Raw genomic sequence first — 17,180 nt, 5'->3', positions numbered from 1 at the left:
TAATTGCCTTTCCAATTCTCCCTTTCATAGCTTTAATTTCCTTTCCTTTACTAAAACATTTAAAAACTCTTGCTTGATATCTTCCAGTAATTCTATTTGAATTTGTGCCTAAGCTATATTTTTTTTCCCTGAGACTTTGCTTATAGATGTTTTGGAATCATTATCTTTTGAGTTTTTGTCTTGAGCATCCCTGTTGTCATAATTGGTTTTTTTTGTTTTTTGTTTTTTTTTTAGTGAGGCAATTGGGGTTAAGTAACTTGCCCAGGGTCACACAGCTAGTAAGTGTTAAGTGTCTGAGGCCGGATTTGAACTCAGGTACTCCTGACTCCAGGGCCAGTGCTCTATCCACTGCGCCACCTAGCTGCCCCGTCATAATTGTTTTTTGTGTAGGATTCTTTTTTTGTCTGGTTGTTCTTTCAGCCTACATTCTGACTTCAGAATTGATGTTAAGGTCAGCCTCTGTATGCTTCTGGAGGAAATTTCTGGGCTTATCCTGTTGCTTTTTTGGAATATTGAGTGCTGTGTTACTTCAGGACCTAATGGACAGTTCAGGCTAGGGACTTGCAAGTTGTTAGCGCTTCCAAAGAGGTAGGATGTAGGACAAAGTCTGACTGCTGCCCCAACACCCCCCCCCCCCCGCTCCCCCAATCTGAGCTCTGAAAACTCCTGATTTGGGTTTGGGTGTGAACAACAGCACACTACTATGGCTGGACTCATCCATTATCGGAAAACAGTGAAGCTCTATTGGTTTAGGTGACAAAGCTGTAGGCTATTCTCTGGTCTGGAATTTGCCTCCTTGTTATTTTTCTGCATGGTTCAGAGTGGGTTAGAACAAGGATAGGAAAGCATAGCCCAAGGGCCAAATCCATGGACCAAAGAATTTTTTGTACATTTTAAAACACAATAAAATTTCACTAAAAAAAATGTAAAAAACATTCTTAGCTAGGGTCACACAAAAACAAGACAAGGCACAAGGGCTGTGGTGGTTTGGGAATTCTGTGGGAGTAAAAAGCTCAAACTGAGACTCCACACTCTGCTCCTAAGGTGGGAACCATATTCTTGATGTTTACTTCCGAATTTGCTTCTGCCTAAGGCCTGCAATCTTCTTTGCATGGGGTCTCTGTGTCCCAGTATGAGTGTGGGATCTACTCTCGCTCCAGTAAACAGCTTCTCCCTGTGCTGGAACCTTCATTTCACCCACTCATGGCCAGACTGTCTCCCCAGACTTTTCTGACTTCCTATGTCAAGCTAGGGTGAAACAACTTACTTTTCTTTTGATTTCCCTGTCAGTATTTGGTTGGGTGCATTTCTAAATTTGTTTGGAGTTTTTGTTTCTTTGTTTTGGGGGAGTGGCTTGGGGTATAGCTCATTATGCCTCTTCCTGATATTCTACTATTTTGGCTGTGACCTCAGGACCCATTACCTTCCTTTTTTTTTTTGGTTGGTTGGTTTGTTTTTTCTTTTTGTAGGCAATGGGGGTTAAGTGACTTGCCCAGGGTCACACAGCTAGTAAATGTCAAGTGTCTGAGGCCGGATTTGAACTCAGGTACTCCCGAATTCAGGGTTGGTGCTTTAACCACTGCGCCATCTAGCTGCCCCGACCTATTACCTTCTAAACAGCTCATTCTACTTTTAAATAGCTCTAATTGCCAGCAAATTTCCCCTTACTTCAAGCCCAAATTTGCTTCTTTGCAAAATGCTACCCACTGAACCTCATTCTTCTAAGGCCAAGGAGAGTAAGTCCAAGGGCCCTCTCTCCCATAGGATAGCCATTCAAATGCTGAAACACTTCTCTTCTAAAGATGCAGTTCAAGTACCACCTTCTACACAAAGCCTTTCATGGTCCCACTTTCAGCTGGTGCCTTCCCTCCCTCACTGCTCTTTAATTTACTCTGTATGTTGTTCCAGTATATGCCTCTATATGTTTGAAGTTTCCCCCATAGAGTATAAGCTCCTTGACAGTAAAGATTACCTCATTCTTATTCATATGATCTATTTAATTCTAATACATAGTAGGTACTTAAAAATACTTGTTGACTGACTGAGCCAAGGTAAACATTCCTAGTTCCTTCTACCAGTCTTCATATGGCATTATCTTTCCTGTACTGGTCACCATACTTTTGGATACTTTCCAACTTAGTAAAATGGGGTGCCTAGAACTGAATAGAATATTCTAGATGTAATCTGACCATGACAAAAAAACATAAATAGCACCAGTGCAGGCCACAAAAGTCATTTTTTGGGCTGCTATGTCACACTGCTAATTGATAGGATCTTTAAGTCCACTAAAATATTCATTTTATTTGCAGACAAACTGCCTTCTAATCAGGGCTTCCCTGGCTTGTATTTTTGAAGTTAATTTCAAGAACCCAACTATAGAGTTTTACATTTATTCCCATTAAATTACACTTTGTTAAATTCAGTCTAATGTTCTGGTCTGTTGAGGTTTTATGAATCTTGATTCTGTCATTTAATGCATTAACTATTATCTCTCCCAGCTTATCTGCAAATTTGATACAAATGCCCTCTATGTCTTTATCCAAGTCAACCATAAAAATGTTAAATAGCAAAGGGCCAAGAACAGAGAACTATGGCATTCCACAATAGACTTCCTTTCAGGCAGATATCAGATCCAGCCATTCTACCCATTCTGAAAAAAAAATCTAGCTATTCAATTATCTAGTACATGTCACTCCATCTTTTCCACAAGACTAACACGAAAGGGAAAGCAAAATGGTTTGCTAAAACAATAATAACAACAACTAATATTTACAATGCTAGTAAACATTGGAAAACACTTTATATAAATATGATAACTCATTTGATCCGGGTAAAACCAATATCTACAATAACTAAAAGACATAAGAAATTAGACCAACAATTCAATGACCAATCTTGACTCCAAAGGAATGAGGACAAGAGAATAAGAATTTAGCACAAGGTTGCAGAGCATGCCAAATTAGCAGTTCATCCCCATTACCACTCATCTTCTGACTATTCTTGGTGAATCTGGAATTACTGCATCATTGAATTTTAGAAAGGAACTTGGGGGATTCAAATTCCAGGCCTGTTCTTTCCATTTTATCATGGTGCCTCCCTAACAGAAGACCAGGCCCCCAAGCTGTCAAAGCTTTAAAATGGTCATTGAGCATAGTAATTCCTTTTTACTGTCTTTCACAATGAAATATTATAAAGGATTTCTTATCAACAACTGGAAACATATTTTTTCTTCTGTCACTCTCAAGTGAAACTAAAATCTCCTTTGTATATAATGTTATACGGACTATTATGAAGTGTGTGTGTGTGTGTGTGTGTGTGTGTGTGTGTGTGTGTGTGTGAGAGAGAGAGAGAAGTCATTTGGATTAACATAGTAAGGATGTACAGAGAATGCTACCAACAAATTGCCATATGCCCACTATGGGGTTAGGAGAACACTTCACATAACAGACTAAAAGAAATCAAAGAGATAAGCATCAAAAAATTAAATTTGCTCTAAAGAGAAACAATACAAAGAAATGACTGATTACAATAAAGACAATAAAACTTATAAATGCAGAGTATTTGCACCTTTTAAAATAGTCCAACTGGGAGGTAATATGCATTCATTCTAATAATTTGGTCATTGTCTAAACCATTTCTTTAAATTCATTTAATTAGGCCAACAACTATCTTGGACACATAATCGAGGTATGATGACCTGGGCCCAGAAGTAACCAGGAAACCAAGAGTAGACAAGATCACTTGGAAAATTACAAAGCTTTTTAAAAAGGGGTGCCGTTGGGGGCAGCTAGGTGGTGTAGTGGATAAAGCACCGGCCCTGGATTCAAGAGGACCTGAGTTCAAATCCAGCCTCAGACATTTGACACTAGCTGTGTGATCCTGGACAAGTCACTTAACCCTCTGTGCCCTGCAAAAAAAAAAGGGGGGGGTATTGCTCCCTTACATAAAAATGCATCTGTTCAAATTGGCTCAAAGAAGGACTAACATACCTACTCAAGTAGGTATGGTAGTATATTTTTGCCCTGAGGGAGGGGAGGGAGATGGGGGGTGGGGGGAGAAGGGAAGGGCAGATTGGGGAAGAGAGCAGTAAAAAGCAAAACACTTTTGAGGAAGGTAAAGATGTTCTGCATTACTGCACAAGTATGACATATTGAATTGCTTGATCTCATAGACTGAAGAGGGAGGGAAGAAGAAAAATTTAGAACACAGAATTAGCTCAAAAACCTTAATCTCATCAGAGTGGGCTCATGGAGAAAATAACATTCATACCCAGTTGGGAGGAGCAATCTATTTAACCCTACAGGAAAGTAGGAGGGGAAGAGGATAAGGAAGGAAGGAAGGGTAAAAAAAGAGAGTACAGGGGCAGTTAGGTGGCGCAGTGGATAAAGCACCGGCCCTGGATTCAGGAGTTCCTGAGTTCAAATCCGGCCTCAGACACTTGACACTTACTAGCTGTGTGACCCTGGGCAAGTCACTTAACCCCCATTGCCCCGCAAAAAAAAAAAAAAAAAAAGAGTACAGAGTGGGGGAGAGGATAGTCAGAAGTAAAACACTTTTGAGGAGGAATAGGTACAAAGAAGATAGAAAATAGAGTAAACATCATGGGAAGGGAATAGGATGGAGGGAAATAGTTATGATGATTGATTGTAATGGCAAAACATATGGTACCTACTTTGCTAGGCTATTGTGAAGAAAATTCTCTGTCAAGCTTAAGGTACTATATACAGGTTATGATGAACAAAAGACCTACATGAACTGAAGCAGAGTGAAATGTACCATATACAAAATAACAGCAATGGTGTAAGATGATCTGCTGGGAAGCAAGTAGTTATTTTCAGCAAGGCAATGATCCCATATAACCCTGAAGGATTTATGAAAATTGCAACCCATCTACAGAGAAAGAACTGATAGTATCTGAAAACAGATGGGAACACATTAAAAAAAATTTTTTTTCTTCTTTGACAATTCCTTTATCTGAAGTTTTGGGTTTTTTTTGACTATTTTCTCTCACAACCTAGATAATATGGGAATGTTTTCCATGACTACTCATGTATAACTTATTTTGAATTGCTTGAGTTCTTGTGGGTGGGGGGTGGGAATGGAGAGAGGAAGAGAAGTTGGAACACAAAGTTTTAAAAAATTGATGTTAAAATTTGTTTTTATATATATTTTGGAAAATAAAATTCTATTTAAATTTTTAAAAATCCATCTGTTCTTTGGGTGTTGTTCTACAACTACAAATCATGAGACATGCAACTCAATCTCCTTGCAGATGAAACAAAAGGTAATAGAAATGTATGACAAATATAAGTTATAGCATGTTATTAATGAGGACAAGTGTCAAAGGTAACCTAAAAGTTATTACCCAGAAAAGTATATTTGCTGACAACATGAAACAACAGAGAGTCTGAGTGCTGTCTTTAATACTAAAGTATTAAAATATATTTCTCTCATATGAAAATAAAAATTTACCTTTGTAATTCTCAACCAGAAGTGGGGATAATAATCCCTGCCTCTTTCACTTCCACCCTCAGGTCCTCTCTTCTACAGGATAAATTCCTAGTTCCTTCAACTCATCTTAACACAGCAGTTTCCATTCCTAACACCAAACATCACCATCCTCTGAATGTATTCCATGCCTGTCATTCATTGTGGTTCCTAAAGCGTGATATGTATGTACATATATTTGAACACAAAACTCCAGATGTGAGTCTAACCACTGTGAAGTACATTTGGATCATAACCGCCCTTGTTTTGGACATTATATTTCTATTCATGCAATCTAAGAATGCTATCTTTTTAATCTGTCATATCACAATGCTAACTCACTTAGAATTTCTTGACCACTAACATTACATCTTTTTCATATCAAATGAGGGCTAGCTACTTTTCTCCTTACTCTGGATCCATACTATTAATTTTCTGAATCTTAATGTAATCCCAGTTAATTTTTAAATTTAAATGATTTTTGGGGCAGATAGGTGGTGCAGTGGATAGAGCACCAGCCCTGGATTCAGGAGGTTCTGAGTCCAAATCTGACCTCAGACACTGACGCTCACTAGATGTGTGACCCTAGGCAAGTCACTTAACCCCAGTTGCCCCCCCACACACATACACTTTAAATGATTTTTAAAATTGAACTGAAAATTCACTTTATTGAAAATTTCATCTAATTAGATTCAGCCCATCATCCTAACCTATCAAAGCCCTTTTGGGAGTATTCAGAGTACAAAAACACACAAGAAAATTTAAACACAAAAGTATACTATTTGCAATGCTATATTTTCTTTTCTTTTTTTCTTTTTTTTTGGTGAGGCAATTGGGGTTAAGTGACTTGCCCAGGGTCAGACAGCTAGTAAGTGTTAAATGTCTGAGGCCATATTTGAACTCAGGTCCTCCTGAATCCAGGGGCCAGTGCTCTATCTACTGCACCACCTAGCTGTCCCTGCAATGCTATATTTTCAATATGGCAGCTTAGTACAAAATCTAGAATGGAATTTTCAAAACGGTATATTTAAAGGGGGAAAGTCCAATGTTTAGTTCTATAAAGAAACCACATAATATTTTAATTGACATCATATGAGATACATAAATTAACTTGGCAGAGTATTGTCATTTTTTGCTATGTTAATGTGATCCATAATCACTAAAACATCCATACAATTATTTTAACCATTACCTGTTTAGAGTTGTCCTTTATACAGGTTCTATTTATTCTTAATTTCTCAATATCTGCTGGATTTGGTCACTATTGTAAAGGAAGCTTCTTTAAAAAATTTTTTTTGTCTTTACTATAAGAATGCATGTGATTTTTTTGGTAGGTGAATCTTGTATTCAGGACTTTACTAAATTCCATTAGTTTTTTGGTTGAAGCAGCTGGCTTTTCTAGATAGCTTTTTCTCCATCTATTGATATTATCTAAAGGTATTTAGCTTTCTTAATTTATATGTTTTACTATGTGGATAATTTATCTGATGTTGTAAAATTAATTACTTTATGACTCTAGCAATCTAGATGGCAAGAGCATCCTACAAACTCTTATTCCAGATAAGTATAATTAGAGAAATTCTATCTACTCCAGCTTCCTCCCTTTTAGAAGCTAACACACTAATGTTTAGATTTTTACCCACAAACAGAAGTGCAAATGACAGCCTCTGGGTTAGAATGGGGAAGGAATGAAGCTTCAGAATGTTTCAACAGACTAACTTAATAAGCTTTAATGCAAATGCAAGGTCAGAAAGAGATTAAAACACAATATTTGTTTTTATAATATTGATATATATTTAAAAAATTAAATCCAGATTCAACTTACTATTTGGTGGTCCTGTTGCTTGGTATGGTGGATAGGATGCTGAAACAGTAGGACGTGAAAACACTGGAGGCTCCTCTCCAAACACCACAATCATTACTTGAATCAGACCCAATAAGTCAGAGTGTGGCTAAAGAAAAAAACGAGTAAATTTTATTAAATACAAAATATTCAACAGCTTTTCATCAATGACAATAAAAATAGCTCACATTTATAAAGTTTTTAAAAGTTCAAGCAAGTGTCTGCCTTATGATAGCCAGAGAAAGCAATCAGGACAAGAACTGTTAACCCTATGAAGGAACTGAAGATAAGATTTTACCCATGGTCACAAAGCAAAAATCTATCAAAACTAACTATGGTGCCCTTTTTACCATATTGCCTCTCTCCTGGCCAGTTTTATTTACATGACCCCAATCTTGTAAATTCCATTCTTTTTAATATGCCACTTCAATGTACCAATAGAAAAGAAAAAAAATTAAATTTAAAAGTTCAATAGAGAAATACTACTGTTCTTATGGGTCTGCATAACCATCCTAATTCCCTCCCTTTTAAATCTTTATTGAGGTTATCCAAAATTTTCAGAAATAATCTCTTCTTTCTCATATAAAATTGAAGGCTATCCCTCCTTTAAATGATAATTTCTACCTCATTTAGCAAATACTCCTCAAGTAACTATCTAATTCACTAATATGATTTTGGACTATAACTCCATTCATTCTTGTATTTGTTTTATTTATTTGTATATGTTTATGCTGTTTCTTAACCGTGGGTTCCTTTTAAGACTTTAAGTTCACTGAGGGTAGAAAATCAATGTATTGATAAATATTTCAAGCCCTATTTGGAATTCACCTGGGTTTTCAAGTATATTTACTTGACTTTATTTAATAACTAATAGTATACTGAATGCAGTATGTATAACACCAAACAAACCAGTACTGAGATAAAGTTAAACAGTTTTAACTTTTTCACCTTTTGTCGCAATACAAAAGAAAAAAAGTATGGAGTTTTTTCAAATGGCAAAATTGGTTTCTGTAGTATTAGAGGTATTTTTTTCAAATATTTTATCTTTTCCCAGTTACATGTAATTTTTAACATTCATTTTTTAAAATTTTGAGTTCCAAACTCACTCCCTCCTTTCCTTTCCCCTTCATTAAGAAAACAAGCAATTTGATATAGGTTGTATATCTGCAGTTACATAAAACATATTTCCAGTTGTTAAAAAAAAAGACCAAAAAAAACACCCAAAACATGAGTCCTTTGGAATTGTCTTAGATTATTATACTGCTGAGAATAGCTACATTCTTTATAGCTTATCCTTGTACAATATTGCTGTTATTGCGTACAGTGTTCTACTGGTTTTGCTCACTTCACATTTCATCAGTTCACATAAGTCTTTCCAAGTTTTTCTAAAAGCATCCTGCTTCTCATTTCTTATAGCACAATAGTATTCCATCACAATCATATACCACAACTTATTTAGCCATTCCCCAGTTGATGGGCAGCCCTTCAATTTCCAATTCTTTGCCACCACAAAAAGAGCTACTGTAAGTATTTTTGTACATTTAGGTTCTTTAAAAAAAAAATCTCTTTGGGATATAGACCTAGCAGTGTGATGGATGGGTCAAACAGTTTTATAGCCTTTTGGCCATAGTTTCAAACTGCTCTGCAGAACGGGTAGATCAGTTAACAACTCCACCAACAGTGTAAATTAGCGTCCCAATTTTCCCACATCTCCGTCACTATTTGTCATTTTCCTTTTCAGCCATATCAGCCAATCTGGTAAGTGAGATGGTACTTTAAAGTTGTTTTAATTTGCATTTCTTTAATCAATTTTGATTTAGAGCATTTTTTCACACGAGTACAGATAGTTTGATTTCTTTGAAAACTACCTTTTCGTATACTTTGACTATCAGCTGGAGAATGACTTATATTCTTATATATTTGACTAAGTTCTCTATATATTTGAGAAATGAGGACACTAGCAGAGAAACTTGCTGTAAAAAACTTCCCCCCAGTTTTCTCTTTCCTAGCATTTAAAGCACTTAAAGGTATTTAAAGGACATTTTACACAGCTACTGATGAGGCACTGTTCTAAAATGAGACTGCTGAATACCTGTGGAACGGAACGATTTTTGATCCTTTTATACCAAATTATTTTCTCTCAAACCTTAAGATACTAAAGAGAAATGTCTAATGTTCCTGTCTATATCTTTGAAATATCTGTAATCAAGCTTTGTAGCTAATGAAAGCTGTATTACTCTGCAGAAAAATTTCTAGAATGGTTTCAAACAGTAGTACCACATAACTTGACCAAAATTTAAGATTTTTATTTCCCAAACTAAAAATTCTTCTTCATGTTTATAGCCAGTCATCATTATGTTTTTCCTAAGAGTTACTCAAGTATGACAGAAAACTGATCATGGCTTGGACTGAACTGTAAAAGGGAAAACATTAAGATTTATAAATGGTTTATGACTAAAGCTATCACTTTCAATGCGCAGCTAGTTTTGAAGAAAAACCTCAAAGCTTTTTCCCCAAAATAAATATTCAGGTGTGCACAAGCTCTATGAAATACATAAATATCCCAAAATAGAATTACACAGAACTCTTTTTAAATGCACAAAACCAACCACTTTTTTGATTTGTACTGTTATTTCTCAAGTTTCAAAAGAGAAACTGCACATTATTTAAAATGGAGAAGTATTTAAATTCTTATTTAAAGACAGAAAAAAATCCATTTAAAATTAATATAGAATGTACAAAATACTGAGATATCTATCTCCCAAGATACAAACAGGCACTATATGAACACAACTACAAAACACTATTTAAAGATAATACAGACCTAAATAACTGGAGAATGTTAATTGTTCATGGGTAGGCCAAGCTGACATAATAAAAATGACCATAATAAGGGGCAGCTAGGTGATGCAGTGGCTAAAGCACCGGTCCTGGATTCAGGAGGACCTGAGTTCAAATCAGGCCTCAGACACTTGACACTTACTAGCTGTGTGATCCTGGTCAAGTCACTTAACCCTCATTGCCCCGCAAAAAAACAAAAAATGATCATAATATCTAAATTAATTTACTTATTTAGTGTCATACCTATTAAAGTATCAAAAGATTACTTTATAGAACTTGAAAAAAATTCAAAATTTATCTAGAGGCAAAAATAAAAATCAAGGATCTCAAGGAATTAAGGGGGCCCAAAAGTACTGTATCTAAAACTACACTACATTGCAGTAATTAGCAAAACAATTTGGTATTAGGTTTAAAAATAGAAAGCTTTATCAGAACAGATTTAATTACACAACACATAGAAGCAAATGAATCTGGTAGCCTAGGGTTAGATCCTATCTACTGGAATATAAGAACTCACTGTTTGACACCCTGTTCCACTCCTCCAAAATTTCACATCATATGGAAAAATAGGCTTCCGATGGATTTGTGTCAATGATGTAAAAGGGAACATCATAAACAAATTAAAGGAATGATGAAGAAATTACCTTTCGGATATATATGCAGCTAAGAGTTCATTACTGGGAGATAAAGCTGTGCATACCCTTTGACCCAGCAATACCACTTTTGGGTCTTTTTCCCAAAGAGATCATAAAAAAGGAACCACATATACAAAAATATTTATAGCTGCTCTTTATGTGGTGGCAAGGAATTGGAAGCTGAGGGGATGCCCATCAATTGGGGAATGGCTGAACAAGTTGTGGTATATGAATACAATGGAATACTGTTGTGCTGTAAGAAATGATGAACAGGAGGAGTTCAGAGGAACCTGGAGGGTCTTGAGTGGGCTGATAATGAGTGAGATGAGCAGAACCAGAAGAACATTGTACACAGTATCATCAACGCTGTGTGTTGATCTACTGTTATGGACTAGGTACAGAAGAGTTCCAGGGGACTAGTGATGGAAGAGGATCTCCAAGTCCAGAAAAAAAAAAAAAAGAACTGTGGAGTAGATGCTGATTGAACCATACTATTTCTTTTGTTTTTGGTGCTGTTGGTTTTTTTTTCTATTTTGAGGTTTCTCATCATTGCTCTGATTTTTTCTCTTATAACAGGACTAATGCAGAAATAGGATTAATTTTATTATGTGTATATATATATATGTGTGTGTGTGTATAGATATATCTATATCCCTATGTATAGGTATATATATATATATATATATATATATATATATATATATATATATAGAGAGAGAGAGAGAGAGAGAGAGAGAGAGAGAGAGAGAGAGAGAGAGAGAGAGATAACCTATATCAGATTACCTGCTGTCTAGGGAAGGGGGGAGGGAGGGAGAAAAATCTGAAATTGTAAAACTTGTATAAACAAAAGTTGAGAACTATCTTTACATGTAACGGAAAAAATAAAATACCTTATATGTAAAAAAATTTAAAAATTTTAAAAATTAAAAAAAAATACTTTGAGAACTCTAAAAAAAAAAGTACAAAGGTGACAAAGAGAATGATTAATGATTTCAACTGCATTCATGGCATTAAGATCCTGTTTGTTAGTAAACACTAAGAAATGGAAGCTGAGATTTTATATTCTTGGGTTAAAAGATCACTGTAGACAGCAACTGCAACGTTGAAATTAAGACACTTGCTCCTTGGAAAGAAAGATGACAAATCTGGACAGCATACTGAAAAGAAGCGATGTCACCTTACTAATGAAGGTCCCATATAGTCAAAGCTATGGTTTTTTCCCACAGCTGAACCATAAGGAAAGCTGAGCATTCCAGAATCAATGCTTTTAAATTATGGTGCTAGAGACTTCTGAGAGTCCCTTGGACAGCAAAAGGGTCAAATCAGTCAATACTTATAATTCAGGCTATTCAATGGAAAGTCAAATGCTGAAGCCACATAATGAGAAAATGGGACTCATTGGAAAAGTCTGATGTTGGGAAAGATTGGAAGGAAAGGGGGATAATAGAGGATGAGATGGAAAGATAGTATCATGGAAACAATGAACATGAAGCTAGACAAACTTCAAGAGATGGAGTCTAAATGAAGATCAAAGTATATTATTTTCACTTTATTGTTATTTTTTCTTTCTTGTGGTTCTTCCCTTTTGTTCTGATTCTTCTTTTGCAACATGACTAATATGGAAATATGTATAACACGACTGTCTGTATGTGTGTACTCACTCACTCACTCACACACACACACACACACACACAATCTGTATCTGATTGCTTGCCTTTGTTAGAAAATAATGGATTTTGGGACACTAGAGGATAATAATGGGATTGACTGGATTGACTTTGTTGATTGAAACCACACCTACCTGAGAGCCTGGTCCTCAGGGGGTGTGTTCTCTGAACCTCTAACTTTGGCACATACTGCTCCGGGCCACCCTCAAATCCAGTGAACCAATGGATTTGGGTGATACTGGCCAATTAGCTTGGAGTGGTGTGTAGGGGCCACCTCTCGTCTAGACCCAGAGGTAACTTCTGTTTTCACAGACAGGGGAACTTCCTCTTTTTTGGCCTGAGACTCCAAGGTGGTGGTTAGATAGGCTCCTTAACTTTCTGAGTCAGTTGTTATCTTTTTACTAATACTTGGTATGCTTTAATAAATGCTTAATGACCCAAACTGATGCTAAAGCTTCTAATTTATAAGTAACAAATATATTAGAAACCCCGGCTAATTTCCCCCAAACTTGGGACAGAAATAAGGCAACCACATAGAGTTTTACTCGCTACACCATCTTGGGGAGGGGAAAAAAGGCAGGGAGGAAAATTTGGAACTCAAAATCTTACAAAAATGAATGTTGAAAACAATCTTTACATGTAATTGGAAAATAAAATAATACCAAGGGGGAAAAAAGAGAAAGTAAAGGACTATCAAAGTGGGGGGAGGGGGGGAGGGCTTGGACAACTCTCTCCTTAGTTCTCAGTTTTCATTCATTTGTTCTGTCATTACTCTCAACCACAAAAATTAACCTTAGTGTATGGGGTTAGCTCTTATCTGGGCCACCCACTGCCCAAACAGGCAGGTTAATTTTTTTCTCTGCATTCTATACAGCTTTTACAATGAAAATTAATTATAGTGATGATGGTAGTTACTTATCATTTCACACAGTTTTAATCTGAACAAAATAATTGTTTTTCCCAACAGCACCTAGACCAGTAGTATCCTCACTTTTTTGTTTTTGTTTTTTTCCCCATCAAGAGACCCTTGAAGAAGTTATACATACACTCCCCAAGTTCCAAGTGTAGTACATGGAAAATTGGCCAAAGAAAACCGTTTGTAAGCCTTTGGTTTCTCCTCACTCCTGCGTAGCTCTTGCTCCTTTCTGCACCTTTAGCTCTCCACACATTGGTTTTGCTGTGACAAGATGGTAGCTCTTGATAGTGACCACATCTGTCTTACTGCAATAGATACAATGATCCAAGGCACTTCCAAAAGACTTATGCTGGAAAGTGCTCTCCACAACCAGAAAAAGAATTAATGGAGTCTGAGTGAAGATCAAAGTATACCATTTTCACTTTGTTATTTTTTCTTGTGATTTTCCCCTTTTGTTGATTCTTCTTTTTCAACATGACTAATATGAAAATATGTATAACACAATTGTGTGTGTGTATATGTATATATATAAAAAATATAAAAAACCTATATCTGATTCTTGCTATCTTGGGGAGGTGGGAGGGAAAGGAGGAAGGAAGAAAAATTTGGAACTCAAAATCTTACAAAAATCAAAGTTGAAAACAATATTTACATGTAATTTGGAAAATAAAATAAAACACTACCAGAAAAAAGAGAAAGTAAAGGACTACTGAAGTGAAAATTTTGCAATACAAATATAGCCAGATGTACGATACTACAATAGTTTGATTCTATTCTATTCTATTCTATTTTATTTTATTTTTTTTAGTGAGGCAATTGGGGTTAAGTGACTTGCCCAGGGTCACACAGCTAGTAAGTGTTAAGTGTCTGAGGCCGGATTTGAACTCAGGTACTCCTGACTCCAGGGCCGGTGCTCTATCCACTGCACCATCTAGCTGCCCCAAATAGTTTGATTCTAATCAGACAAAATATTTCAAGGACAAAACAAAAGATCAAGTTACTTAGCATAACTTTCTAATTTTAGAACCTATATGCTCAAAATGAGCATAGTAAAAAAAAAAACCACTTTCTTGTTTCCACTGACCTCTCCAATCCATTTCTGTATACAACCTCCCACTTTCATTATGCCATTCCTTTGCTTAAAAATTTTTGGGCAGCTAGATGGCACAGTGGATAGAGCACCGGCCCTGGAGTCAGGAGTACCTGAGTTCAAATCCAGCCTCAGACACTTAACACTTATTAGCTGTGTGACCCTGGGCAAGTCACTTAACCCCAATTGCCTCACAAAAAAAATTAAAAAAAAAAATTTTAATGCCTTCTCAATGCCCATAGGACAAAGTCTAAGTTACTTAACTGGACATCCAAGCTCATTGCTAATCTGGCCCTCAATCTGTTTTATCATTCTTAGCTTCTACCATTTCCCTATACAATCTCACTGCTCTGACCAAAACTATTCCCTAACCACATTTTATGCATTCTTGCCTTTGTCTCTCTAAATCTGTTTAAAATGCCTTTTATACTATCTGAAAACTACCCATCTCTAAAAGTCTAGAACAAATTAGACTTCCTCTAGGAAGCTTTTCCCTATTCACCTGAACCCATAGTGAATTCTCTATACTCAAGTATAAAATATGCTTTGGGGGGGAGGAGGTGGTGGTGTATGAGCTAAGGAATATGGAATATTCCTGGGATAAAAAAAGTTTGAAAAAATTTGGAGGAAAATATTCTATTTTCATGCTCTAAAATATTTTGCACATAATTTTTGTCATGTAAATATTTCATATGAAATTAATATTAATATAACAGGGAAGATGGCCCCTAGCATCTTGAGTGGATCCCCTAGTGATTATGAGAGTTCAGGGGAAAGAGTAGCACAAGCTGAAAAAAAAAACCACTCATGTGTTGAGATACGGTAATCCTGAAGGGAATTCCCAGATCTATGAGATCAAAGACTTTAAAGTTCCTACTCAAATTACAATGAACATAGGGGCAGCTAGGTAGCACAGTGGCTAAAGCACTGGCCCTGGATTCAGGAGGACCTGAATTCAAATCTGGCCTCAGACAATTGACACTTACTAGCTGTGTGACCCTGGGCAAGTCACTTAACCCTCATTGCCTCGCCCCTCCCCCAATGTTTCAGAAAAAAGGTCTATATATACCACTTATCATTGGCATTTATTATATATGATCTTTTACTGTAGGTTATCCTTTAATGTAGATTACAAACTACTTGAGGTCAAAGATTGTCTTATACCTCTTTCTCCATTCTGAAGTGTCCTCAACATAGCAGACACTCATTAAAAATCTGTTGTTTACTGAAGAGAAAAAAATTAGAACCCAACTAAAAATTAGAATCAGTACATAGGCCAAAGATCATATACTTACATGCTTCCATTCATGTAAATAAGGAAGATAGATCTTTCCATTTGCATCAACATGCTTCCCTGTTTTAATGGTCATTGAACTAGTAGGCTTAACAAAACAGATAGGGGGATTATACGGATATGTGTCCAGCAGCCACAGGCATATTGGGATATTGTATGTGTTACCTAAAAAGAGAAGGTAAGACTTTAATTACTCTATTTTTAGAGGTATATAAGTAACTACAACAAAATACCACTAAGCCATACTATAACAAATATATGAAGATAGTGGAATTTTGTTAGGCTGGAGAATCTTTACAGATCATCTACTCCAAATCCTTCAACTAAAAGAGAAAACTGAGGCTTAAAGACCTCACAATTTGTAAAAGGTAATAGAGGTGTAATAATTAGGAGAGCTAAGATTTGAACTTAAAGAAGTCCAAACCTAGAGTACTTTCCACTATTTCATATTACCTCTTCTCGCTATACTTCCTGGGTTTCAGAGTTATATTTAAAAAGTGTTTCTCAAGTTTTTAGTTTGCAAAGCACTTCAGCAGGATAAAAGGGAGATGACTGCATTTTCATACGATTCATTCTTGGTTATGCAACTCTTGTCATTTCATTTTTAAAAATGGGACAGAGGTTAGGGAACATACAAGGGAACAGAATATGGGATGACAGCTCTAGTGCTGAAAGGGAACTCAGAAGCCATCCAGTCCAACCTCTCATTTTACAGATGAAGAATCGGAAGCCTAAAGAAGTTAAAGTGACTTGCTTAAGGTCACAAAGCTAGTATAAGAAGCAGGATTTGGACCCAGCTCCTCTGACTTCAGAGGCAGCACTCTTCCCACTAGGCAATGTTGCCTCCTAAAACAAAGAAAAGACCAAAAAAAAAGGCAATTCAAAAGACTGAGTCAACTGACTAGTAAATTCTAAAACCTAATCTACAACTAGATGATGGGATCTAAATCAAATTTTCTATTAGATATTATTACTTGCTTACAAAGACATGTAATACTATCTCTAATGCAGCTGACATTTCTAGCAGTAAAGTTATTTGGAATTAAGAGCTAAAGCTTTCCTGACTTGACATATCATTAGTCGTATTTTCCTAGCGAATCGTAAAGAAATGTTTTAAAACAGGTGATGGCATTAATTTGTTGAACACAAGCCACATCATTCTACGAAGAAGTAAATTCAATCCCAAGTGCAGTTGCATAAATGCAGAATTAAATATCCTATCACTATTAAAACCACTCATAGGTTAAGGGCTATATAATTCCTGTTTCTCTTCCAGACAGGAAATCACAATCCATTAAGAAGTATAGATAAGAGGGCAGCTAGGTGGTGAAGTGGATTCAAAAGGACCCGAGTTCAAATCTGGCCTCAGACACTTGATACTTACTAGCTGTGTGACCCTGGGCAAGT

At 36.2% G+C, this 17,180-nt stretch overlaps 1 protein-coding gene across 1 annotated transcript in view; it reads right to left on the bottom strand.

Annotated features, from left to right (window-relative positions):
- TSG101 (tumor susceptibility 101) overlaps nucleotides 1–17,180 on the bottom strand; it is a 99,532-nt gene that overhangs the window by 71,443 nt on the left and 10,909 nt on the right. Inside the window, exons 4-5 of the mRNA XM_043970586.1 lie at nucleotides 15,775–15,938; nucleotides 7,313–7,439 (exon numbers count right to left, since the gene is read on the bottom strand). Of these exons, the coding sequence (XP_043826521.1) occupies nucleotides 7,313–7,439; nucleotides 15,775–15,938 (291 nt within the window). The remainder of the gene's footprint in view (nucleotides 1–7,312; nucleotides 7,440–15,774; nucleotides 15,939–17,180) is intronic.

The sequence above is a fragment of the Dromiciops gliroides genome, chromosome 6 (assembly GCF_019393635.1).
Source record: "Dromiciops gliroides isolate mDroGli1 chromosome 6, mDroGli1.pri, whole genome shotgun sequence".
In the NCBI taxonomy this organism is placed as follows: Eukaryota; Metazoa; Chordata; class Mammalia; order Microbiotheria; family Microbiotheriidae; genus Dromiciops; species Dromiciops gliroides.
The sequence above is the reverse complement of the archived record's forward strand: the minus strand, read 5'-3'. Positions and strand labels throughout refer to the sequence as shown.